At 41.4% G+C, this 26,546-nt stretch overlaps 1 protein-coding gene across 1 annotated transcript in view; it reads right to left on the bottom strand.

Annotated features, from left to right (window-relative positions):
• Nucleotides 1-26,546, bottom strand: part of KLHL14 (kelch like family member 14) — a 59,604-nt gene that overhangs the window by 16,830 nt on the left and 16,228 nt on the right. The window contains 1 exon segment of the mRNA XM_042029091.1: nt 333-422. Within this exon segment, the coding sequence (XP_041885025.1) occupies nt 333-422 (90 nt within the window).

Below are 26,546 nucleotides of genomic sequence, written 5' to 3'. Positions count from 1 at the left end.
TGCAATTGCATTATTACATTATGACTGGAAGGAGACTGGAAATGAAGGTTAAAATTCTTAACAGCTGCTGCCTGGTGCATGCACTTGAAAGAGTCTGTTCTGCTGCCTGTGGCATTTCTCAAGGGATGTGGGAGCTGATGAATGACAGAGATGCTAATGCTCAAGTACCAGATATTTATTATATCAATACCGAAGAGTAGCCTTTACTCAGGTTCAACAATTAGGCTGAGGGTCCTCAAAATCCCTTGCTAATCACTACATCAGCTGACCTGACAGACAGGAAGGCACAGGAAGGCAGATGCTCCCTCTGCCTTTGAGTATTCTGTACATACCATTAGGGTTCCACTGGTCTTCTCCTCCCAGCACGAACAAGAAGTTTTCCACTTCCACGACACAGTGATGGGCACTGTTGTATGGCATAACTGCAAGCAAAGCAAGAATTCTTTGTCAGCTCAGGATCCTGATTTTATCAAATACTTCCTCTTTACCATGAGAATGAGTCACCCCAAGCAGGTACATCCACTGACTTAGCAGCAGACAAAGCCACTTTCTAGTAAACTTACGCAATTCAGTTTTGAAAATAATAAAGGAAAAAATCAGGAATTCTGGTCCCTCAGTGCCCCCTCACCTGCCCAAGTGCCATACAGGCCACTCTAAAAAGAACTTGTAAAAAGGGGTGAAGTTGCATGATATTTCCCTGAAAATAAGCAGATGCTAGGAATCCTAGTATGCTAGGAAACATTAAAAAAACCTCAGCCCAGCTTTGTTCTGCTGGTAATGTTTCCACAAGAAGAGTCAGTATGTTCAGTAGCTTTCTATTACACAGCAATGAACAAGCTGCATTTCCATACAGTTTTAAGTTTTTAAATTAAGGTCCTGCTGATTTAATGCCTTTTCCAAATGTATACGCTTAATTTCCTGTACAATGTCATTAGCAGCACAATCACACATCTTCTATTCATCTAATCAGGAAGCCCTTTGTTAACAAAGATCAAAACTGTGGCATTAGGTTTGCAGTATCCCTTTTTTGGGGGGGGGAGGTATTGTGATTACTACGGACCAGCTACAGATACAAACATCTATTTCTAAAAATTTACGTTTTCCACTGCAAATGCTAAAATGCAAAAATAAGGATTACATGTACATAACACACACATATTATTGCACTGTGCCATACCCACTGTAATGATATTATATGGAAAATGTAAACTTACACAGCATTAGTTACCATACCACATAGAGTAGTTTTGGCCCAGTGACACCAGTAGGAAAAATTATGTCCTTGTTCAGCTCATCATATGGGCACCTTAAATCTAGGTGAGGACAAATGGGGAGGTGATGTGCATGTACAGGCAGGGAACTTATTGCTTGACACGGATCAACAGAGCACTTAGGAAACCAGTGCAGTGGGAAATCAATATGACTCAGGGCCAGCTCTTACTTTGTGCTCTTTTGCCAATGCCAAAAAAAAAAAAAAAAAAAGAGGCAGCCTATCTCACACTTGGATTATTTTGGGTGATATATCTCTCATTTCATTTGTTTTATTATCTTTTATTTTTCTCGGAATGCAGTTGTGCAGTATAGCATATGCAAATAATAATAAGAAGAAATACGCACAGCTTTGCTATTTAGGACATATTTTCTTAAAGATCAAGTGGGCTCATTTAAGCCTCTTACTGAAGTTTTTGCCCAGGCAATGATGAATAAATAAGGCATGTTTTTAGTTTCTAGTAAAGGTCGAATATCTTTTTCATAGTCTGTGCTCTTACAAGTCACATAAGTGAAGCAGTTCTTAAATTAGGCAGCCAGGTACAGTGAAAGTTCATTAATTAAAGTTATTTGTTACTGGTTCACTTTATATTGACTGGGAACTAATCCTATACTAGACATTGCAAAAGATATTACCTAGAGATTCCTACAGTAGGATGAAAGAATGAAGTTGGTTTTTGGATCTTTTGAGACACCATATCATCATTATCTCACTTTCTAGTCTTAGACACTTCCCTATTTTAAAATCATCTCTCTCAAAACTACAGAACTTTTCTTGATTTTGTGAATTCTTGTAGTAAATAAGGAATTTGGTCTCCCATGAGAAATTTGCTGCCTTCCTTAGATGCTTTTTGGGACCCTTCCTCTTAAGACAAGACTCCCCAGGATCAGTCTGCAAGGGCTTCAATTTTTAACTAATAGAATGCTATATTATGGTTTCCAATTAAGTCCAAGCTGGTGGTTGCAGCCTCAACCTCTTCTGCTGGTCAGTCTGGAGAGCTCCAGCATTTACAGAAAAAACTGTCTGCAGGCAGCACACATGCATATTTTTCACATTGTGTTTTCACTTTTGCAAACATTTGTGTCTATTTATCCACCACATTGACACAAACAGGGTCAGTAGAGGAAGAAATTCTGCTTTAAGCTTTTCTGCTGTTCCCATGCATATAAGGTATGCAGTAAGACTCCCATAATTATTATGATAATTAAACCTTGAAAACTAATGGCTTAATCCTGGCTCCTACTGAAATTGATGGCAACATTCCTACTGATACAGGATTGGGCCCAAATGACCCAAACTACCATCCATAACTCACGGGAAAGCTAAAAGGAAGCTTGCCTTAGAAAGGAGGGTGGTATTTGGCCTTCAGAAAGAAAGGTGACTGCAATAAAACACTGCAGACCTTTACTGTGACCTTTGTTTCTCTCAGAGCTTTGGGGAAAACTCTGTTCTTAGTCTCATGAATCTGCCCATGGGGCTGAAGGGAGCTGGACAAAACAGGGAGGATGAAGCAACACTGTGGACATCTAAGAGGGAAGGGACTCTAACTGAGAAATCAACCACCTCACAGTCTTTCTCCTTGACCCCTCAGAATCATGGGTTGGTTACACACAGAAATCAAAACTATGTGAGTGAATTTTGCCACTATAAAATGTCACTTGAGAGCACAGAAGACTTGCACTGTAAACTGTGATTCTTGTGAACATACACCCAGATAGGACCTAACTTTTCATAGACAACAGTCAAAATTACATGGCAATGAGCATGCTAAATTCTAGTAGAAGCAATCTTGTCAAACTCACTGGGCTTGCCAGGGTGTAACAGGAAGAATTTGCCCCACCACATGGTCTGGCCAGGCTGCCGCTTTCATTAGTTTTACACGAGTCTTTGTCTGCTGTTTTGCTTTAATAGTGTGAAAATCCCATCTTCTCATTTTTCAGTTTCAACTCATTGGAACACCTGCCTGCCCCATGAAAAGGGTATTTGAAGAGAAGTTTGTACGCCACGCTCAAACACAGCCCGGTGTGAGTTTTTAGCGTGTCAGTCAGTGAGTTAGAGGGAAAGGGTAAGGAGAAGCTAATCAGGATGAAATGAGATTAAAGGCTGTCTAATTTTACAGCAACTGTGATCCATCAGCCACTGTGAAAGTGACAGTGGAAATGAATGATGGAGACAGACAGGTGGGGCTGTACATTTCACTGATTTATCCTCAAATGCACTGGGCCTTATTTTATTGAGTGAACATGACCGCATTTATCATGACTGTCATCTAAACCCACTTCCCTCCATTTAAAAAGGTCACTTTACTAGGAGGGAGTAGGATAGAGGCACTTTCAAAACAGATTTAAAATTTAATAACACATGTTTATAAAACCCTGTGCAAGAATTCTTAACTTTATTAAAGACTGATTTAAAAAGAAGGTGAAAACACTATTAAACAGAGGTGAAGATAAAAGCCATGGTCATCTGAGAAGCATGTTTAGATACCAAGGTGATAGGTGCCAGGGAAATATGTGAGATAGACAGATTATAAATAGAGTAGTTGAAAAACCACCTCTTCTAAGTCCCTGCCCCTCACACACATTTCCAAAACCTCAGGACGCCCATGCCCGCCTGGACCAAGAGCACAAACAGGTCCAAACACCCCTGCTGAAGACAGCACTCCCACCAGCCCCCTTCCCATGCATTTGATGTGTGATTGGTAGGACACCCTTGGTAAAGTGGAAGGCAATTTCTCAGGGACAGATATGTAACATGCAAAGCATTCTAGGTGAAAACCAAATGGAAGATTTATACTTGAGAATGATCTGGAAGGCAGTGGACACCAAGACTGCAGTGGTGTTTGCTAAGAAACACTTCACTACACAAAGATCAGTGACATTGTGCAGGAGGTGACACTCAGCTGTTCTTCAGATACAGATGCAGGTGGAAGACACAGCAGCACTGCATATCAGGATAGATATCCCAAGAAGAAATTCCTCACATATACCGAAGCTCAGCTAATAAAAAGTACCAGACAATGTTCTAGGACCTACTTTCAAAATCAGAGACTACAGGTTATAGCCAAATGCTCAGGAAATCAAACACTCTCAACTATGAAGCCTGTGAGGTCAACCAGATGCAATGATGCTTCAAAGGCACCTCCATCATACACCTCACACACCTAACAAGCAACAATGTGTGCTCTTTGTCTTACCCAGTTTTGCTTAGTTTCTGCCAATAACTGCACGTTCAGGAAACAGCATCTGGTTGTGCTCCATACATTAATCAAAGGGTCATCGGCTCCTCCTCCTCCTCCTCCTTACACCTTCCCGTCTATCGTCCCTTCAACACTAACTACCAGGGAAGAAGGGAGAACTGGAATAGCACTTCTCAAGACAGGAGGAGAATGAGCTCTGGTCCCAGGAGATCTGAAATCTGTGATACAGCCTATAGCCATTCCCCTGCTCTGCTAAAAACTCCTTTCAGAAATTGTACTTGATTCCTCTACTCAAAAAAACCCCTCAAACCAACCAGAAAACTCCAAAACTAAACCCCAACAACAACAAAAAACGCAACCCCATAAAATTTTTACTTCCCTGAAGCATTCAGCTGCTTGAGATACAGGAGGTACTATAAGGAAAGCCAAGAAATCTCCTTCTCAACTACTGCACATCTTGAGCATGGCCCCTTCAAGACTCAGTACACACTAAGAAGTCATGCTCAGCATCTCTAATGACCTGTGCAGATGACGCAAGAGTGTGTTTCCAGAACAAGGATGTCATTATCAGAGGACATATGGAGTCAATTATGACCTTCCACAATATTAACAGTCTATCCTATTGACTACATAATATTCAAATACTGCTTCTTGAAAACTGGTTATTTCTGCAGCTCTGAAGAGGGCAGAGCAATGAGAGATGTCTCCTTCCAGTACAGAAGGCACCTATGGACTCACTTAAGGAGACTGTGATTTGGTCGTGGCAGACGCAATATTCATGCAGAGACACAATATTCACTTAATTCCCAACCCTATCGGCAAAATGCTGGGCAGACCACAGCTGGTCCAACTACTTCCTGAGAACAAAGTATCAGATACTGTTCACCTTTCTGTGTTTCATACATCATTTGCAGAAAGACTATGCATTTATTACAGAATGCTACTTGCTATTTCTGACCAAGGAGGTTATATAAATTAATACTGGGATTCCTCTGTGAATTGTTCTGTTCAGTTGTTTGTTATTTAGTAACTGTGGGGAAAGACTGACCACGACAAGTATGAAATTCTAGCCTCAGTGAATGTGGTGGTAGTTCTGCACTGGCTTTAAAGGCATCACATATTCAACCACTGGTATTTTATGCTCAAAGATAATAAAATAAAGTTAAAAGAAGAGAACAATCAACATAGATGGCAAATACCCGCTAACATTCCTGGCCAAACTACATTCTGTCACCTCAAATTCAAGCAAATACATGTGAAATGTTTTTTCTAGTAGCATAGCAGTGCCAGCCTTGAGTCTGAGCTCAATTCATTAGGGGATGCCTGGGACAATCCAACAGCAGTTACCACAAGCAGAAAGTCTTATGATGAAGCACTGTACCTCAAAGTCACCTTTGAGAAGCTGCACCACTGAGCTCAGCTGGAAACTTCACCACCTCTTCCTTCCCATGCCAGTTTTGTGGCAACTTCATTCAAGCCATCACAAGTAGGATGGGCACAGAGTTGCTGAGCTCATCTAGGACACTGTTCATACTTCAGCTGAGGCTACAGGATAACATGAGCACCAAGAAAGAGTTATCTGAGCAGATCAAAAGTCCATTCACAACACAGTGAATGATATTTTGTACTAATTAGGGTATTTCTCACTGTGAAGATGTTTCTTAATAATGAAAAAAAAAAATCTTTTTCATTCAAATGTCAAGAGTTATTCTTTTATACATTCTCTGGAGTAACACCAGCCAGGTTTTTCCAGAGGTCAGGGGGTTTCTTGGTTTAGTTGTTTTAGTGGGCTAAAATTTTCATATGTGAGCATCTAAAATAGGACACTTAAACTCATGCTGAGACACCAACCAGGCAAACATAACATCAGGAATAGCTAGCATGCTCAGCTCCCTCCTGAGATAAATTGCTTTAAAGTTACTTGGATGCAAGTTCTGAGTACAGACCTGTCTGTTTCCATGGGCGAAATTCACCCAATGGCAGAACATTCTATTGAGTTTACAGCAACATATACATTTGGATGTTTGCATGATCAATTTTTATCCATACACTTTCAAAGCCACAAGCACCCATTTGGATTTCATTTGAGTAATAAAGATGCCTACTTGGATCAACAATGTTTAAATAAGGAAGAAAAATACTGCACTCACACCTCAAAAACTGATGTTCCTGTACCAAAACCCTGACACAATCTTCCCCAGGAAGTGCATAGAAAACCCATACACACTCTGCTGTGCTCCCCTGCTGCCTTCCCCATGGGAATGACTCCGTGCAGCTGAGCTGCTGATGCAGCTTTGAGAAGTTCATGCAAGTGAACACACCTAACATCTTGGCACGACTTGGAGCAGAGGATGTAATGCATGGTCCTGTAGAAAGACTCAAAGTGTCAATTTTTCTTGTTTTGCTACTCCCTGTTCACCCACCTACCTGCTAAAGGTTGCCCCTCACCATCCAGATGCCCCAGGGATTTCCACAGACCATTTATCAAGAGACACTTGTCCACCACCATGAGTTATGCAATGTTACCTCAGTGATGGTTGCTCCCCAGTAGAATATCTTGCGTACCTACTCAGGCCTGGGTTTACAATCACTGAAGTAGAGCCCAACATGTATTCCTGGGAAATGACATCTCGTCACATCATAACAGTCTCATGATGTGACATTTTGCACAACAAAAGCTTCTCATGGACGAAATGATGAGTAGTCCCTGATGGGAGAAAACCACTGCAGAGTTGCTAGAGAGCTCTGGAAAGAAATATTGTTTTGTCCCACAGGGGGCTTTCAGATTCTCCAAGATGTCAGCTCAAGGACATGCATTCCCTTTTCCAACAGTGCCACGGGGCAAAAAACCATAACCAGGAATGGTGTGTTAATGCCCAACTGCTTGTGACCAGTTGTATTCATTTATGGCTCAATTTCTACCTGACCTTGAGATGCACACATTCTCCTGGTCTCCTCTGAAGGCAACCTTCCAAGCTCAGGACAATCACAGCCCCTCCTTATGTTTCCCTGGCTGGATCCTGTTGATGCTCCTCGGGAACCCATATCTTTAAAGGCATTAATCACATGCAGCAATATCTTACTTGGCCCCTACCGCCCCAAAACCCAAATCTTTCACAATCTTCTCTCTCAGTCTCACTACTTCCTACTCTGCTCTCAACTCCTGCCTAACATACTATTTTAGAGTTACCAAAAGGTTTTGTTTTCTTTCCCACTAAGTCTGGAAATGATTCCAGAAGAAGAAAATGTGATTTTCCATTTGGAAAACTCTACATAGAGGAGGGGTTTACCCATATTTCACCGTATTAAAAAGGCAGTTTCAATACACCTAAGTTCATTCATAGTAGATAAACTGAATTCACTGCTAAAATTAACTGCTACGGATTTTTCAAGTTTTCCTTTTAAATACTTCAGTATTTGCAAATGAAAGATCTTGTTTACAAGAAAGTCCAGCCCATACCTAAAGAACTAAAGCAGAAGATGATGGAAGGATCTGTCCAATGCCTACCACCTGGAAAAAAATCTTCCTTTCCCACAAGATATATACCTCATATGGGTATCTGAAGAAAAGCCTGGAACTCCAACATGTTTAACTTCCAGCATGCCCAATCACAGCATGCAGAAGCAGAAATGTCCACGTAGGACCTAGACAAATACAAATACAGAAGGAAGCACAGGAATCGATCCACATAAATTAGGTAACACCAAAGACTGGTTTCTCCAACAAAAACCAGGCAGAAATGTTTCTCTCCTAGACCTCTCCCCACAGATGAGCTCCTAAGGAAGGGGAATGGCAGACCCATGGACAATTTTCAAATTCAGGGTAGGAAATTTGACTGGCGCAGCAAAACCACATACTTAAGTAAAATTGGCACAGATTACTTACTTTGTAAATCTATACATAGAAGACAAAATGAGAATGTATAGCTGAAAAAAAATCCATTAATAGATGTGGACTAAATTTATGCTAATTTTCTTCTGCTTTGTATAAAAACAGTACCGTTTAATATTTTCATAAAAAGCAGCTGTGAAAAATGTGTTGTGATGCCTACTCATAACAATCCAAAAAATTCACTCCATAGGAGTACTCATACCAAAAATTTTGTCCTGTGTTCTCAAAAACCTTTTGTGGATTTAGAAAGCAGTCAGGAAACAGACGGAAAACCACGTTTCTCAAAATTGAATACCAAGCTAAGTATCACAGCACAAGTAGCTGCTATTTAAATCAAGAGGTGTCAAAATTCATGGGCTGAACCACATTCACATGGAATCACAAATAATTCACAAATCACACACTAGTGCATGGTCATGGACTGCTGACAAACAGGATGAAAGGTCATATTAATTCAAATCACTGGCCATGCTGGCACTGCAGGATTCAGCATAGAAAGTAGACTAAAGTAAAGCTGTTGTGGTCAATCCCAAATACTTAAAATATACATAACAAAGTATCTTTAACTGGCTTGCATCTTTTGTTGAAGACATTTATTTTGCAAAGAGTATTGTTCAGGGAAGTATAATTTTCACTTAGGGGAAGGAAAGCAAGGATTGAGACACAGAGTCTGCATGAACAAAACTGGCACTCACTGTGCTAGTAAACATGGCTTGGACCAGGTTGTGGTGGAGACTGAACTGAAGAACGGAATGAAACTGAAAATGGCAGGGATGGATCAGGACAGGTCAGAGGGGACCTGGCAAAAGCACTGGAACTGGAGGAAGAGACAGCAAAATCTGCAAACACAGCAGCACATACTGATCCAGAACTCTAAGACTTGCAGTCTTCACATTCCTCTGCTGTCAGCACATCTGGGTGGAACCCAGTCATGTGAACACCTCCTGGTTCCCAGGAGAACCTTTTTGCTGAAGGTCCAGTCCCATGCACACCAGAGGTCTGCGGAAACCGTCACTGCAAAAAGCACTTCAGCCCCTTCTTGTCTCAGGATCCATCATTCTTTGTGATGGCCAATGCACACAGGAAACCAAGAAATAAACAATCAAGAAACCACATTATTTTTTTAAGGTGCATTGAATTTAACCCTGATCTGTTCCCCACTAGGCTTCCCTGCCTGGCCTCATGAATTGGAGTGAGCAGGAGTGCAAGGCCATGAGAAGAAGGGAAGGACTGATGTATTAGCAGCAGCACCAGTTTGGATCAGCTTGTAATGGTTGTGAAACTTCAACCTCAGCACATAATACCAAGCCATTAAAATGGGTTTAACCCAGGGTTGCTGTGGCCCTGCTCCTCTTACAGCCCAGGGAATCCAGGCCAATCCTCATGCTAGCACAGTCTCTCCTCGGAATCCCCCAGTGAGTCTTTTTAAAGCAAGAATCTGGCAGAAAAATGATCCTGAAAAGAAGAAAGTATATTTTCATTTTGGTTTAAGCTGGTTTTTTTTCTACAGCTACCCATTTCTCCTGTTCTGAGAACATTAATTTACCTGTGCTTTATTTTCAGAGCCTGATTTGATCCCTGTGCCTGATATGCAGGAGTGCTCTGTGCTCACTGCTATAACAGAAGCAGGTGGGAGAGGCCATCTGGAAAGCATGGTCTGAGGGGTCTTGAAATAGGCACCCCAAAGTAAAGGTTACCTTTGACTTTAACCACATTGCACCTCTGTTCCTCATCTGCAAAATGGGAACAATGATAGACCGTGCTCCTCACAAAGAGGATGGTACAAAAATACCATAATGAATGCCCATGAAGCAGTTAGCCTCTGTTGTTGTGAAGTCTGTGAAGAAAACCTTGTGAAAAAACTGTCTTCTGAAGATTTCAGAAGCATGTGACAGACAGGATATACCTGCTGAACAACAGAGCATTTCTCAATGCTGTGAGCAGAAATTCAGCGCAGTCCCTTCTGTGCACTGACGTGTGACAAAGAATAGTGTGTGATATCACTGGAGATTTTATCTTAGTGCTTATGCAAACAGAGGCCGAATTAAGGCTGCAGAGGCAGCTTAATTCTCACATTTCTTAACTCCAGAGGGCTTAGTACTGCCGTGCGTCTAACACTCTTCCCAAGCTGGGTGCGAGTCCCTCGTGTGTGATCCACCCCAGGTCTGACAGACAGCTAACACCTTCCTGCTGCTTCAGCATCTCTGAATCACCCACGGAGGTGCCGCGGAGTCCGAAGTCTCCGAAGCCCATGGCCGGACTTGCAGGAGCCCTCCTCCTCCTCCTCCTCCTCCTCCTCCTGCTGCTGCTGCTGCCGCATTTCCTTGCCGCCGGCAGTGTGAGGCTAAGCCGCTAGATGGGGTGCGGTGCGCTCGGCTCCCCCTCCCCGCGGAGAGGCGTTTCAATCATCTTTTGGCTTCAGGTTTTGAAGCCAACCGAAAAACAAAAGAGGTGAAACGCAGCACAGAAAAAGGCATAGCCAGCTTCCTCCCAAGCAGTTAACTTCTGCTTGTTCCCCGTGTTCGGCGTGAAAGGGAAGAAATCAAACGGAGTACACAGACCCCGGGGAATGCTCGGTGCATCAATCCTGGCGGATGCGGAGCTCCCGCTGCCTGCAATGGGCACGGCAGGTGCTCAGGCTTTGGCACGGGTATCAGTCATACCTGCTTTGCCTCGTCTTGTCTCAGCTCCTCGAGCCCAGACTGCGCAAGGATCAGTCAGCGATTTCTCTGGCAGTCCACACACATCTGCTTTTCTACTCCACGCGCCAGTCCCAGTGAAATATAGCAGGCACAGTTCCCGTCCCCACCAATACGCCGCCAAATCTCTCCCTCTCTCTCTTAATAATGATCTGGAAGCTGGGTAAAAACAACATCCTCGCTTTTAACAAAGAGCATGCTTCCTCATTACAGGGGTAAGGAAGAGGAAGGAGGACGTGAGGAAACTGTGACACAAAAAGAGAACTACAGAATTAAAATACTTTCTAAAAGAGTCAGTCCTTTCCAATGGAAAGACAGTGCTTTACTCAGTTATCCCCAACTGAACTGCATAATGGTGGCCAGATTACAGCTCTCTTCTCACCTCTCTAAAGAATGATTTTTTGGGGAAGGCATGATGAAGCTGAAACATGTCTAGTCATCCGCGAAGGGACTTGTATTTACCTGCATTTCCAATGCTGCTGAATTATGCCTTCTCTCACTCTTCCCCAACAGCTCACAAGAACTGTCCCTCTGAAGGCACCATCCATCCCAATAACACTACTTATATTAAACCTGTATATAAAATACAACCAAACACTCCTTCCCAACAACCAGCTTCTTCCAGCTTCCCACAAAAATACCAGCATCCTAGATCCCCTGCACAGTACCCTCTCATGACTTCGCCCAGCCTTGTAAGCTCCTACAGACTCCTTCTCCATGGCCAAGAGAAGGAGACCAAAAAGCCAGGATGATTTTGCAGTCAGTCTTTTCTTTTCCTAGTATGGTATGAATAGGGAAAGTCCTTCTGCTCAGCAGAGGAAAACTACCTGAGAGCAGCTGCTGAGAATGCTCCTAACACAGGGCAGAAGTACTGGCAGGGGTAAGTACACCCTCAGTTCTCCTCTTTACCCCAGACGTGGAATAACTTGCATTTTGCAGCCTGTCACAGACAATATTGTACAGACTGATTTCCCTGCAAGTGTCTCAAAAACCACCCCGAAAGAGCCACATGCAGGGGTATATCCAAGTGGCACTGCAGCACTTGAATTTGGCAGGATTACACTTTAGCTGTGAACTGGGAGAGGAGCACAGGCAGACAGATATGTACCTGCCCAACTGTATGTCCCATCACATACCCTGCAGGTGAAAACTCAATTTAACTTTCATTCCTGATGAATTTGGATTTTCACAAAGAGAAGCAGATGTAAAAAATGTGGCAGAAAAAGAAGAACAAAGGAAATAAAATAAGAAAGTGCATTTGAGCTGTTCTTTCTTTAATTCATGGCAAAAATGCTGATAAAATGCACAGTGCATCACTACTGGACATTAATGCAGACCAATCCTGCCTAAGGAGTTTGCAGTCTTTATATAAATTAATAAAGACAGCATATAATCCCAAGTGCAGAGCATTTGTTCATATATATTAATATGGAGACTGCTGATCCACATCTGGCTAAAATAAATGTGTTTTACACAAATTAGGTTACCACTGATACAAACAGTTTTGATTCATACTACAGAGAACAAACAGATGATCAACATTATTGCTTTGGTGTAGCACTGTGCTCGAGGAAGCCACCACTTATCAGGTGGGCTGGGGTAATTGCTTGTAGTCTCTTAAAATTAGAAGAAGCCACTAGCTTGAACTACCTTAAGCACTGATTACATTGTTTAAATGAGCACATTTTACCTTACATTTGTAACCACTTAGGAACACCAGCACTAGCAGGCATTGTGGCTCAACTAGTGGGTGCTACCTCGGGGAAAAGCAGATCAGCTGGATCCCTTGCAATCCTTTGGCCACAACAGAATTACAAAAGATCCAGACTCAATAAACTTCCACAGGTGGCAAACAAAGAATAGAAGCCAATTCAAATGCAATTTCAATGTAAAATGAGCTGATGAAAGCAACCTACTCTTTATGCCACTGTACCCTATATACACAGTAATAAAACACTGAAATTTCGCACTGACTCTACATATCCCAAGAAGCAGTATGGAATATTTATTACAGAAGTAACTTCATTAAAATTCTGTAGAGTCCCTAAAGTCAAACTTTAGACATTAAGTCTGCAAAGACAGCTCTGTATGATCAGCTGTATGTAGGCTTCCAAATGGTAAGTCCTCCAATTTATTTTGTTTTCTGACAAAAAGTACTCTTTGGTGTTCTGCAATATGTGGAACATCTGAACGACTGCAAAAACCTGTTTGGGACACTTGCTGAGATCCATTTCACTAGATCTTCACATAGAAATTCATTCTTATTGCAGCACCAGGGTGCATAAACAGTTTTGATAAAAATGAATACCAAGCAAGTTTGCAAAAATCTTGTCTTCAAATCATATTACCTTGAAGGCTTAGTTATTTGTTCTCTGGTCTACAGTATAAGTGCCGATAGCCCAAAACACTTTCAAAAATTACAAGCCAGACCACTATATCCAAGACACTACATACGCTCGATGACCCTTCAATTGACTTTCCTCAATTTACTTTCAATTGACTTTTAATTTTCAACCGTAAGATCAAAACATCCCATTTGAAAAACAATCAGTTGAATCACAAAGCTTTGTCTTAATATACTAAATGTGCAAGATCAGAGATAAAGTTGTTGGCAACACAGCTAATGTAGCTCTGCAGCAAGTTCCCTGAAGTAATCAGAATTAGGTACTCAGTCACGCTTTATTTGGGCACATGACAAAGGGCAGTATTATTGTTGTGCTCTGAGGGGACAGTCCCAGGGTAGAACTGTGAGTACCAAAATTGTTATGGTGTGGCGTAGTGGTAACTGAACTGACTTCATGTTACTGACCTAGCCCCAACTGGTGTGCTCTCAAGTTCTCCTTTGTTTTAAAGGTCCCAGTTGGTCAAGGGCCTGAGTTCAGCAGGTTCTGTATCCACCAGTGGCAGGAAACAATGTATTAAAAAGGTGTATATAAATGATCAAAAATTGGTAAATTGAATATTTCTTCCCAGTCCCAGTTTTTAGTATCTGTCTGTGGGTTGCTCTACTGGACAACCCCAAATCATTTATAAGCAGAACAGACATTAAATTCTTAGTACAATTCACCTACAGATTTCACAGAGTGATATGAATTTGGTCCACACCATTCTCTTTTCTTACCTCTAATAGCCCAGACTCTCCTTTGCTTGTGTGGGATATTTTTCCTGCTACACTTGCCTGACATTTTTGCACCAGCCTCTGGAGGCCACGCAAGATGGATTCAAGCTGTGGACTCATGAACAGCTCTGGTGTCTGCCCCTCATTGTCCAACCCAACCAACCAAAACCGGCTACTCCTCAACCCCACCTGCACCCTCTGTGGGGCTCCTGACACCCAAAATTGGTGTGCAATCATTCGCTTCCCACTTTAGTGCTATTTTTGAAGCCTTGCTTCTGTAAAGAGGAAGAGGATCCCCACCCCCGGCTTTGCACCCCTGGGCCACTCCAGCAGCCACTGAAGACTAACCCTGCAGCATCCTGCAAAGCCTCTGAGCCTCAGGGGAAACACAGAGCCCTCAAGAACATTTTTTGCACAATGCAAAAAGGTAGTTAGGGACTTCAAGAAAGAAGAGGTAAAAAAACATGATATCAAGAGGTAGATTCATTCCCACTGAACAGCACTGCTTTGTGCCATGTAAAGCCAGCACACTTTTCCCTCATTATTTTCTCTGATGACAATGAATTATTTTCCAATACTGAAAGTTTCAAATGAAAGCCCTGAAGTGACTGCAACTACTTCAGGTGGGCACCAATGCTTTACCTGGGGGGGGGAACCCCTTTCCACGGCAGCCCTGCCTCTCTGAGGAGAAGCCAGGCTGCTAAAATAAAGCTGCTGGAGTGAAGCCAACTCATGGCTTCAGGAAAAAGGATGCTATGTCAGGGCTTTATTGATGTTGTAAATCTTTGCAGTTAAGAAAAATCAAATTTCTGAGTGCTGAAGTGATCATTTCTTGGAGCAGTGCTAGAGACAGCCTGGGAGCTGACAGGACAGTGGCTCCAGTCTTGCTGGGTGAAATATGCCCCGGTGCAGAAAGCCCCTGAAACATCCTGCACATTAACAGGACTTAAGTTGGAAGCCTGAGTACTGTATAAACCCTAACATGGGACATCTCGGCCCTGAACATCGTTTTCTTTCCTGGAGCTGAAGTTAATGGGAGCCAGTAAATGCCCAGCTGATTCCAGCAGTCGTGATTCTGCTGAATAAAACAAAGTTAAAACGAGCTTGTGCACACATTAGTGGTAATGCAGCTGGGAGACAAGGGCTGCATGGGGACTAGCCAGAAGGCTGGGATTTGGACACCACAGATCATCCAGCTCTGTGCTACTGGCTGCCACGGTACTTAAAATAATTGCAGTCCTCTGGAGAGAGTATATAGATAAACTCTGTACTATGTTAATGCACCATCATATAGAGTTGTTTACAGGCAGTACTTAGTAAAGTACTTAAGCGTGTATTTAAACAGGCTGCTGAACATCAGTGTGATTAATATTTTCCTGAATTAGAGATATAATATGAATACATTTTTCTGCTGTTGCAGTTTTTCATTATATACACTTATAAGCTGGACATAAGGATTTTCTTTCCGTTTTGCATCCAGCAAATGAGTTAATTTGGGAGTCAAATTCTGCCTTAGTTATGCCTGCACAATGTCTTTCATATGCATGAGGGCAGAAGACTTCTCTTTAATTGGACTTATTTTTTTGTTAGTCTATAATCAAGAAAAAAAACCAATCTGGTTCTTTCTTTCTGATCCTGCAGCTCTTTGACATTCCTTTCATGTAATTTGAATCAGAAAAGTATCTTTTACATATGGTGTGTATGTTTGTTAAGGCTGTGCACATACAGCAGCTGCAATTCTTGACCAGCAAGCAAGCAGCTGCTGTTGGGTACCGACTGGAGCCACACACTTTGTTATTCTGCATGTAAAATTGGGGGGGGGGGAGGGAGGAGAAGAGAAGAAACATGGCTCTTACATCACTCATCATGGTAATTCTATTTAAATATATTTTAATGATTTCTAACAACATAATTTGCCAAGCCTCCCCACCTCAAAGTGATGCAAGCACATCTCTCTCTCAATTTTTCCTTTGCTGCTTAGCCTAGGAGGAACATTTACCATCTTCTAGTTCAAGTTTTGGAGTCAAACCTTGTTTTTAAACCTTTTATATATATATATATATTTTTTTTTTTTTAAATAATCAGAACTCAAAGCTTGGCCTACTTGTATACATTAATGTCATCACTGCAGAACCATCACTTTACTTGCATTTACTTGCAGTTTCTGCTCACAAGGAAATAAGCTTGATTTAATAGTTTTAGCTACAGCCATCTCAAGAGTTGAAGACTTGGGGGGGGGGGGCCCAATTAAAGGTAAATCGTGTGCATTAAATACATTATCTACTTGTAATAAAATGGGAATATTTAAAATGATTCAGTCACAGATAATTTGTTGCTGCAAACGACAGGCTCGCATCAGCCACTGGCCGCTCAGGGTGTTTGCTGAGCTCAGGGAACACTCGGGTAGGCTTACCCACCCCATGGAAAACAGATGTTCACACTGTGGAAAAGATTCCTATTCCCTTTCCTGGTCTTAAGGATCCTGAGTGGGATCTCTTATGCCCAGCAGCTGGGGTGCTGGTCTTGCTCACACACCTAAGCCCTCACATGCAGGTTAGTCCAGGGCACTGCAGCTGGAAACCAGCCGCTCCTCCATGCCAAAAAGACAGCCCAGTTTATTTCACAGTTGGCCTCCAAGAAGCCAGCAGAGTGATTCTCCAGAACAGCTCTGGAGGGGCTCAAAGGCACCCCTTTTTTTCAGCCCTGGTGGTGATCTCTTCACAAGCAGAGGCAGCACAGCCATGGGGCAAGGTAGGGCAGCTCATACTACAGCTGCCGTTGTTGCTCCTGCCTGGCAAATACCAGAAGACACCACTTGTCTAGACTGATGGGAAGGCATGTGTTAAAGCAATTAATTAATTTGCCCTAAAAGATTGAGGCCAGGCCAGGATTTGTCCCTTTCCTAGTGATCAGTCTGATCTTAAGCAATGGGATTTCCACTATTTCCCATGGGAGATTATTCCACAACCTAATAGATCTCAATGTCAGGAAGTTTTTTCCTGATATCCAGCCATAATTCATATCCATGAATTATGAGCTACTGTCGACATCACATCCATTGAGGCATTCCTAGAGCCTGCTTCATTTAAAATTATATGCTCTAGTTATGCAGGGTTTCTGTGTACTAGGGCAAAATGCTTTTTCTGCAGGTTAATTCATTACTATTCAATTTGTTAACACTTTTTTTCTCAGTGTGAAGTCATTCTGCAGTTGCATACCCTGTATAGTAGCACAATCCCCATTTGGGAGTAGAATCACAATATATAAATATGACAAAACAACATACCAGAACCCATCCCTGTAAAGACGTATTAGTCTGTTGCTGCAGATAGTCCAGCATTCGGTTAAATCAAAGCAGTAGCTCATACAACACCTGGTATGAGACAGAAAGCTTAGAAAAAACCCTCCTCAAGTATGTAATAAATTTCATTTCTGTCTTAAACAGAGGGGAGGTAGGGAAGTAGGGGGGCCAGTATAGGGAAGGGGAAAGGGATGGGGAAGGGAAGGGAGAAAGTAATTTAAGCTGTGAGAAAATAGAGGAAAACTGAAAGTAGGATGACTTCCTATAAACAATAAGCCTCTACAACACAGTAAGAACATACAACAGTAAATGAAGTCGAGGATGCAAAATGTTTACTTCTCACCACTAAAGCACTAAGAAAAATAGAGAAAGCTAAGGCAGGCTTCAGAAACCTGTATTGCAAATAATTGTGTACAAAACACTTCTAAGAAGGAAACTGCCTTTTAAGAACATTTGAGAGGAGAAAATTCATAAAACTTACCAATTTCTCAAAGAAATCTGAGGATTTCAATGGGTTTTTTATTGTTACACTTTACCCAGCTAGCAGTGTTCTGCCATCCTGTTTGCAACCCATTTGTACATAAATGCCACATTTGCCACTGGAAAAGGGAATGCTTCCCAAAGTAAGAAACTAGAAACACACCTGAGTTCATTTTCATCTTCATGTGGCTAGCTCCCATTAATGCTACATAAATCCCAGAGCAAGTAGGTAAGAATAAACACACAAATTTTACCTGGAAGCATCTGAAAAGAAGAAAGCGATGTTTGCGAGGAGCACTGAACTTGCACAGTAACATATAATTTTGTGTTAAAGTTATTCCAGATGGCTGATTTTTTTAGAGACAGTGGCCAAATAGTATTGAGGGACCTACACAAACAGATCTGCTGAGAACATTTTGGTGATACTTCCATTCACTAGAAATTATGTGAATTTATTGAAATCTGTATCCAGCCAGGTGGGACACTTTCTTTGGACAGAAGACAGGACAACACAGCTCCCAGTTCCTACTGGACCAGACGTGTGTACATAGCAGACAGACAATGCCCATAGGCTGAGATGGACTCAAAATGTTGCAGAGCCTCCAGGTCAGCATTATGCCCATGTATCTGTATTCTGGTGATCACCTGGTGAAGTCATAGCAACTTGTCATTTGTAGGTAGGCAATTTCTGGTTTGCAGTTAGCCTTGCACAGCTTGACAAAACTTTCTTTGGTGGAGCTGTAAAATACCCATTGGAACATATATGAAGAATTCACAAGCTAAAAAATTGTGCTCTAACAGCAACCCTCTTCCACAAGAGATGTTGAGAAGGGGCATTCTGATATGACTATTATTTTGCCAAAACATTTGAAATAATTTTTTTTCATTTTGCTTTGGAACTAAGAAGTAGAGGTTGCTGCAAAATTGAACTGTCATCCTCAAGACATCTGTAAAGATATGTAACTCAAGTTGAAAGATGACTTGGAAAAAGGTAAGCTCTGTGAGCCAGAAGGAAGGCTTTGAGTCAAAGGTTCTGATGCACTGGCAAGGATACAGCAAGGAGTGGAATCTCCAGGAGCCAGCACCTTTCTTTGTAAGGTGTCCCCACAGAAGCCTAACATCAGCATCTGCTGTGAAAATGGCACCAGTCACAGGGTAACTCATCTGTCTTCCACCTGCTGCCTTCTTACTCAGCTCTCCACTGCCTCAGTGCCCTGCCTGGGGAAGGTGCGCTCCTCAGTGTTTTGGAAGGAGGTTGTGTCCTGTTCTCTCATCCCACTCAGGTTTCCAACCACAAAGGGTCCTTGGCTGAGCACATGCAGGGAACAGGACATTTAGGTAACACTTCTGGACTCTCCCTGGAAGTAACTGTTTGAATGGCGTTTCTGAGGATGAAGATGAGTAGGCAAATTCAGACATCTTTGTACATGCAAGAGGAAATGAACAGCCTGGTTTCCACAGAGGTGGGTGTTCACAAGTTCATAACAAAGGGCAGAAAGTAGCCAAGAGAAGCTGAAAGACTGTTGAGGGCTTTAGTCCAAACAGACAGTGCAGTGATAAGAGTCGTTGTTTCAAAGATACACCATAGCAAGATGTGTAGGGACCAGGAACACTGGAATAGAAAGCTATTCAGAATCGACAACACACCACATTTACAAGTAAGGCACAGGGAAAAGAGGAAACAATCAAGTAACACTTGTGTAAAAGGAGAAGCTGACAAGATTGCAATCAAAAATAAAAATGTGCACAAAGAAGGCTGACATTTCTTGAAAGTTATCTCAAATGGCAGTGCAGAAGAAAATAGAATTTAACACATAAATAAAGCAATCATTGTGAGAACCCGCTACGTTTTCACCCGCTATGTTTCACTCATTCTCAGACTTCTGTCTTGCTCTTAGACACGCAGGCGTGCGCCATTAATGGCACTTGCACAGTTGAACTCCCACGCATCATCCTCAGAACGGGAGCTGTGGTTAACCTCTGGTATGTCACAGGTAAAAAAATACTCTTCACTGTATTTCTGTTTCTCACTTATATATTCTTAGTTCCTTGTAGGTGTAAAACATGTGGCTTGTTGGCAGCGTGTATGACCACCTTGAATTAACCTCCTAAATCCAGGCTTAAAGCTGGATAGTGATACCAATCAGTCAAGTTTTCTGTGCGTGAATCTTTTCTTCCTTTGTGACCGTATTTTCCTGCTTTTGAACCCTTTAAAAGTGTCTAAGTATAAGGATGGAAAACATAGATGGAATTTATGTTTAAAATTAGTTTTCAGTGCAATCCATGTGTTTCTTTAAGGAGGATACATATAAGCATGTGCATATGTGTACATGTACAACTTCTACATACATGTACCACATTTATTAAATCTGTCTAGTGGGTAATATAAAGACTACTGGCTTAGCAATATGCTAATGCTTGCTCAAGCTTTTCAGTGCAGTGCTGAAACCATCCTTGACACAGCACTGAAGCAGAAGCTGCATCATCCCCAACTGCTGGATAAATGGAGTAAGAGAGATGAAATTTATCAGGGCTGCCAAGAACTGCTCATCAAGACACATTCTTTGACTACCTTAAGTGTGCACTATTCTCACAAGTACAAAAAAATAAAAAAGGAGGAGGAGGAAGAAATTAGAACAAGCATTTATCAAGACAACCTGCCCATCTGATTTGACACATTTTTTTTGCAAACATCACTTCTTTTATTCAGTTACAATTGATTTGGGGCAAATTGAAAGGAGGAAACCTTTGCTTCTAATGCACTATCATTCTCCAAAAAAGTAAAAGCTTTACAGTGAATGAATGTATTTATTTGAAAGACACCTAATTTCCAAAGGGACAATGTGTGCTAGGCATCTAGTAGTACTCAAGCTGACACTTAAGTCTTTGAAAATTTCTTCCAAGAACCTCTGATGTGAGCTATAATCATACTGTTAGTCTTATAAGTAGCCAACCTGGAAAATAGAAAACTAGATAAAACACTCCAACACATGAAGGATTGAGAAGTTCTCAGAGACTCCAAAGACATTTCAGAAAAAGTGAAACATGGGGTTTGTTATTAATTTTCTCAGGAAGGACAAAGTATCATTCAGTGTAGGAAAGGCTGATACAACTGAGCACCACAGAACTGCCAAAGAAAACATGGATGGAAGAAAGAAATATAACCTATTCCAGCAGAAACAATGCAGGCTGGGGAGTGAAGTGACCTGGGTTCTCTGATGCTGACTTTGAAGCAAACCACTCTACCTTCCTTTTACTTGACTTCCCTTTGGATAAAATACATAAATAATGATGTTCAAAGGGTTTTGTGAACCATCAGTATGCCTAAATGCAGGCTGACATTCAAAATATTGTTACTGAAGATGGAGGACTGCTGCACTGTCACAGAACATATTCAAGGGAAATTTAAAAAGTCAAAATGACAGAAATAAAACATGTTGTATGCAGACTGGAATACCTGCAGGAGACTGCTTCATGTAGAAATGAAAGCACAGCCAACCTGGGGAAGGAAGGAAAAGGTGGACTGCCTTTATCAGAGCATCTAGGATGGAAAGGTTTCTGGCTGCTCGTCATGATCAGGGAGTCAGAGGAAGATGAGTAAATGACAACTCTTTAACACTGTGTGATTGCTGCTGGCAGGAAGGAGAGGGATTGGGAAGGAAATCAAAGTGCCTGATTCATCGTTTGTCTTTACACATTGACCAAACACAGCAGACTTAAATACACCTAGCAAAGGGCAGGAAGGCCAAGATAAACAGAAAAAAAGACTAAGGATTAGGAAGTAACCCGAGGAGAAAAAGTAACCTGAAAAGAGATGCTGGTCACCCTGAATAAACTCTCCACTCTGGCAACTTTCTGGACATTTCCCTGTCTTTCCTATACAAATATGAGACAGTTCTCATTGGACAACGGTGTTGGCTTTTACGCTGGATTAAAATCCAAACCTAGTGCAATCCCTAAGCATAAATGCATTATGCCCCATACATATATTTCCCATTATTGTGATGTTCACTGAATTCTCTCTGTGGTTCACCCATATGATGTGATGAACTAGGGAGGTTAAGGAATGTTAACTATTAACATCTTATTGAATAACAAAGTACTGATATGAAAACTGTATCTGCTGCAGCTGCAGCTTCACATGGATGAAAGATGCCATGTAAGACTTCAATAATGCTTCCTACATTTTACATTTCGTGCTTTATAGAAAAGGGTATTTTAGATTGAAACAAGGAATTGTTGTATATCTAGAAACCCATAAGACACAATTTCTCTTCTAGTCATCACTTCTAATCAGACAGATGGATAAATTGGTATGGAAAAAACCACAAAAAATCCTCACCTAAAACAATGACTGCATCATTTTTATTTATTTCTTGCATTCTCTGTTCACATAGCAAAAAATTTAATTCCAGTTAGATCATTCTCTTGTGATACTTTTTTCTTTCATTTAATATATTTTTAAATGCTTAGAAGCATTATGACAGAAAGGCATGTATTTTTTTGCCCTGGTTTATACCCATCATCCTCACCATTACAACAAGACAAAAGCATTAAAGTAAAATTAATCATGTCAAAAGATTTTAGCAAAAAACAAGGGAGACCATGCATAAAGCATCGCTTTGTCTACTATGAAGTCACGCTCTGATTAAAAACATATAATGAAAGTGAAAGTAATACATCATTGCCTTAGCAGTAGGGTTTTTGGGAAAGCTACGCAATTCTGAACACAAAAAATCTTTATAGGCTCTGGATTTTGCAATGATTATAAAATAATTCTAACAAATAAAACATTGTTTCACTTCCTTAAAGTTTAATTAATCTTAAACGTTGCAGTTAAAACAACAAACCAAAGGAGTTCTAGAATTAAACACAGACTCCTGGCAGGACCACAACTGGTAATTAAAACCCAAGCAGCAGTGCCTGGTTCTGAGCAGCGAGGCATGAGGGGGTGACACAGAAATCCCCTCACTGCCCCACATCCAGCAAGTAGTTATGAAGACTGCAAAATATCATAGAATAATGAAACCCCATTAACTGAGCAGAACTTTTGCAGTTACTGAGGACTGTCATACACCCGTCAGCTGTTCCATTTCTGTCACTGGGCAGTGGTAGCCTGTTGCTGCTACGTGACCTATGTAGTACCCAGTTAAAAAGTGAACTGGTGTTTGTGCACACGTAGGCAAACCTGAAAAGAAACCATGCAGTGAGGATATTCGCTGTACTTTGCCATAAGCCTAGAAAAGCCTCTACTTTGCTCAGGCACAACTGTGCAATAAGTGATTCAAATTAAACACCAACGTGCACATTATGGTGTGCATATTATTATTTATAATCTCAGATTAGGATTGTGCCTGTATGAAGCAAAATTATGTGGTAAAAATGTTTGTAGAATGACCCTTACTTTCTCCTTTTTTTTCCTCTTTATTCTGCCTCTATGTTGTCAACATAGAAACAATAACTCTCTGAAATACCAGATAGAAAAAATACACAGTAATACTAGACTGTGAAAAATCTACCGATCCCCTGAGCCATAGCATTCTTGCCTATAGATGATGACATTAAAAAATTGGAAATGGGTGCATGCTTCCCCTCCTCTCCTGGGTCTATGAACAAGGCAAGTTGTTTTCCTGATACCTTTAGAATTACTCCCATTAGTACTGATGCATTTGGTGCTTTGGCTATCCAGGCAGAGAGAGGTGGGCAGGATCCCCTGCCAATAGATCTAGTCTTGTCTAGGGAACAAAATGAGATTGCTCCTCTGTTGAGCTGTCATACTTGATAGCTTGTGCTGTTCCACCTGCACCTGTCCTCGCAGCTCCAGCTGCAGTGCCACGGCTTGCATGGAGTCAGCAGCTCCTGATGGTTGATCTTCTCCTGTTCCTTATGCATCACACAAGGCAGGACACAGAGCCCTAAGCTACTGACTGCTGAGAAGTGAGCCACTCTCTGTGCTGAGGAGGAAACAGGAAACAGGCAAGCAGCTCCCTCTCAAATGGGTCCGCAGGCCCCAATGAGTAAATTCTGGGGCTACTCTCAGTGGAGAATGACAAGAGGAGATTCAGGCTCCTCTCATCCACCTCCTCTTCAATGGCCCTGCCACTGCACCCAGGATTAAGTGTTTCCAAGCTTCTTTCCCAGCCTCCCTATCCCCAAATGCCACTGGCACAGAGAGCAGAAAACGAGGAATGTAAACGGGTTTGGAAGAAGGGAGGTGGAATTTCTGTGCACATTTACATTGGATCAGTAAGCCTCTAAGTGCAAAATGTGGCATTTTGTTGGTGTGTGGGGGAGCCTATTGGCGAGCAGAAGGTTAAAGAAAAAATCTTTGTAATAGGAGGAAATCAAAAACACCTAAGGCGATAATAAAATAGAACATCTTACAATATCAGACTACAAGAAGTGAAATTCTTCCCATCACAGAACCTCATGAGCAGGACATAGCTTTTACTCTGTCCCTACTCACTTAGGAGCAAACTCCTCATTTGCACTGACAAGTTGAGAGTGAACTGCAACCTAAGGACTGACAGCACTATCTATAAGTAAGTGAAAAAAAAAAACCAAAAAACAAACCCAAACAAAAAACCTCCCAAAAAATCTTCTGCCTTTGCTGCTGATTGTGTATCTCTGATAAGACAACTGTGGATTGAGAGAGAGGTAAATGGGTAAAGAAAGAAAACTTCTTCCTAAATCGCAAAAAGTACATGATAAATAAAGATAGAACTATGCTCTTAAATTCACACACCCCCTAAATGTCACAGTATGTTATTACCACACCATGGCTGCACTGAACTACCACTATGCTGTAAGCTTGCACAGTTTGTTGTCTTCCTTAAGACTTCTCAGTCATAGTTCTTCAAGTCCCTGCACTCCTATGCTGTAGAGTTCTCCAGTGTTTCATGGAAAGGACAGAAGTTCTACTTGGACTTGTCTCCCATTCCCTCTTAAGGTAGAAAAAAAAAGGGGACACTTGAAACTCTTATTTCAATTGGGTTTTTTTAAAAATAGTTATTGCTACCATTTTGTGAGTAGTAAAATATTTACTAAGAAATAATGCTTGTTAACATTTTGTCTTTTTCAGTGCGAAAAGACAGGCATTCTCCTCTGCGTTCTTCAAACTTTAGCCCAGGCCAAGAGGGCACTCTTTTCTGGCAGGATTTGCAAGAACAGGATTACCCATGCCAAGAGAGGGCTGTGTATTTGACAGCTGTTGTCTCAGCTGGCACTGAGACAGATCCTGGGACCTTCAGGACTTCCAGTGCTGAGCAGTGAGCGCTTGAACCCGAGCTAGTCAGGACCGTAACAAATGCTTTGTTTTTTAACCACAGCATAGAATGTTATGTGCACTAACTATAACAGAAAGATAACTTTTCTTCTCTATTTCTTAGAGGTAACATAGAAAAGACAAAATTCTCTACATAAAATTGTTCTGAAACGTCTCTCAACACCACCACAGACAGTGGTGTTACTCCAACACTAGAGATGGACATTTAACCAGAGCATTTAGCTATCCCGCCTCGGGATAGTTTCCCACAGTCTTGGAGACAGCAACACAATATAAACAACCAAGAGCTGAGTAAATTCCATTCTTACAAAATCTGACAATCCGCAGCTAGTTGAGATTCAGTTAAAAGCTTTCTACTTTAATTCAGTTGACAGTTCAGATCTTGAAGCAAGAGATCCATTCCTCCTGCCTCTCCTGTTGAGCCACTGGATTATACACAGAAAACAAAAAAAAACACCTAGACAATTCTGCCTTAGACAGTATCATTGATTTTTCACTGACTTACCATCTTCAGTATTTTCTTAGAAGTAGTGTATCGTAACTCATTATTCTGAAAAATGTGAAGCGTAATATGTTCCCTAGCACAGATGCTGTAGACTTTTATAATGTACCATTCATACAACCTTTTGTGATTGTCATTCTTACACAACACCCTCAACTAGGCCCAGGTCATCTATAACTAAACAGTCTTTATGTGGCACCACTTTGTGAAAGGCTCCTAAATCTTCCATGGGAAAAAAACAATCTGCAAAGGCATTATTTCAAGTCCTGCATCATAGCAATTTTTAAATTTTTTTCATCCTAACCTGTGCATGTAATATTAACGCGGAGGTACACCATTACAGGGCTTTGGATAAGGGAGAAGAACAGAATTCTGTAAAATGTATTTTACTAGGGGGAAAAAAAAATCAGGTCTAATAGGAAATCCAGGTTTTACCAGTTGTCCAGTTTTAGAAGTATGGCTTTGATTTATGGATCAAAATTGCTCATTTATTATTTTATCTATACTGCTTTGGGCAATTTTGACAGTTAAAATTTAGTTTTATTGACCAATGCAGCCAGTTTAGCCACAAGGGGACTAATGCACACAGCCTGCTGCACTCAAGAAGCTATGATTTGATTCCATGACCAAGTCAGACTGGGAATCGCAACCAACATAACAGTAAGTTCCAAATCTCGATGCTCGAGGCAAAATACTTACTCTAAAACACAATCCACTATTAAAAGAAGGTGGGAAAGAATTTTGTGATAGCAGCCTCCATGCACTGTTTATTGTAGCTGATATATTCCACCAATGCTTCT

Source organism: Corvus kubaryi, unplaced genomic scaffold, assembly GCF_017639235.1.
Source record: "Corvus kubaryi isolate FWS band 111438036 unplaced genomic scaffold, C.kubaryi_AGA036_p1.0 37312, whole genome shotgun sequence".
NCBI classification, from domain to species: Eukaryota; Metazoa; Chordata; class Aves; order Passeriformes; family Corvidae; genus Corvus; species Corvus kubaryi.
Note: the sequence above shows the minus strand (reverse complement) of the source record. Positions and strands in the feature narration are given on the sequence as shown.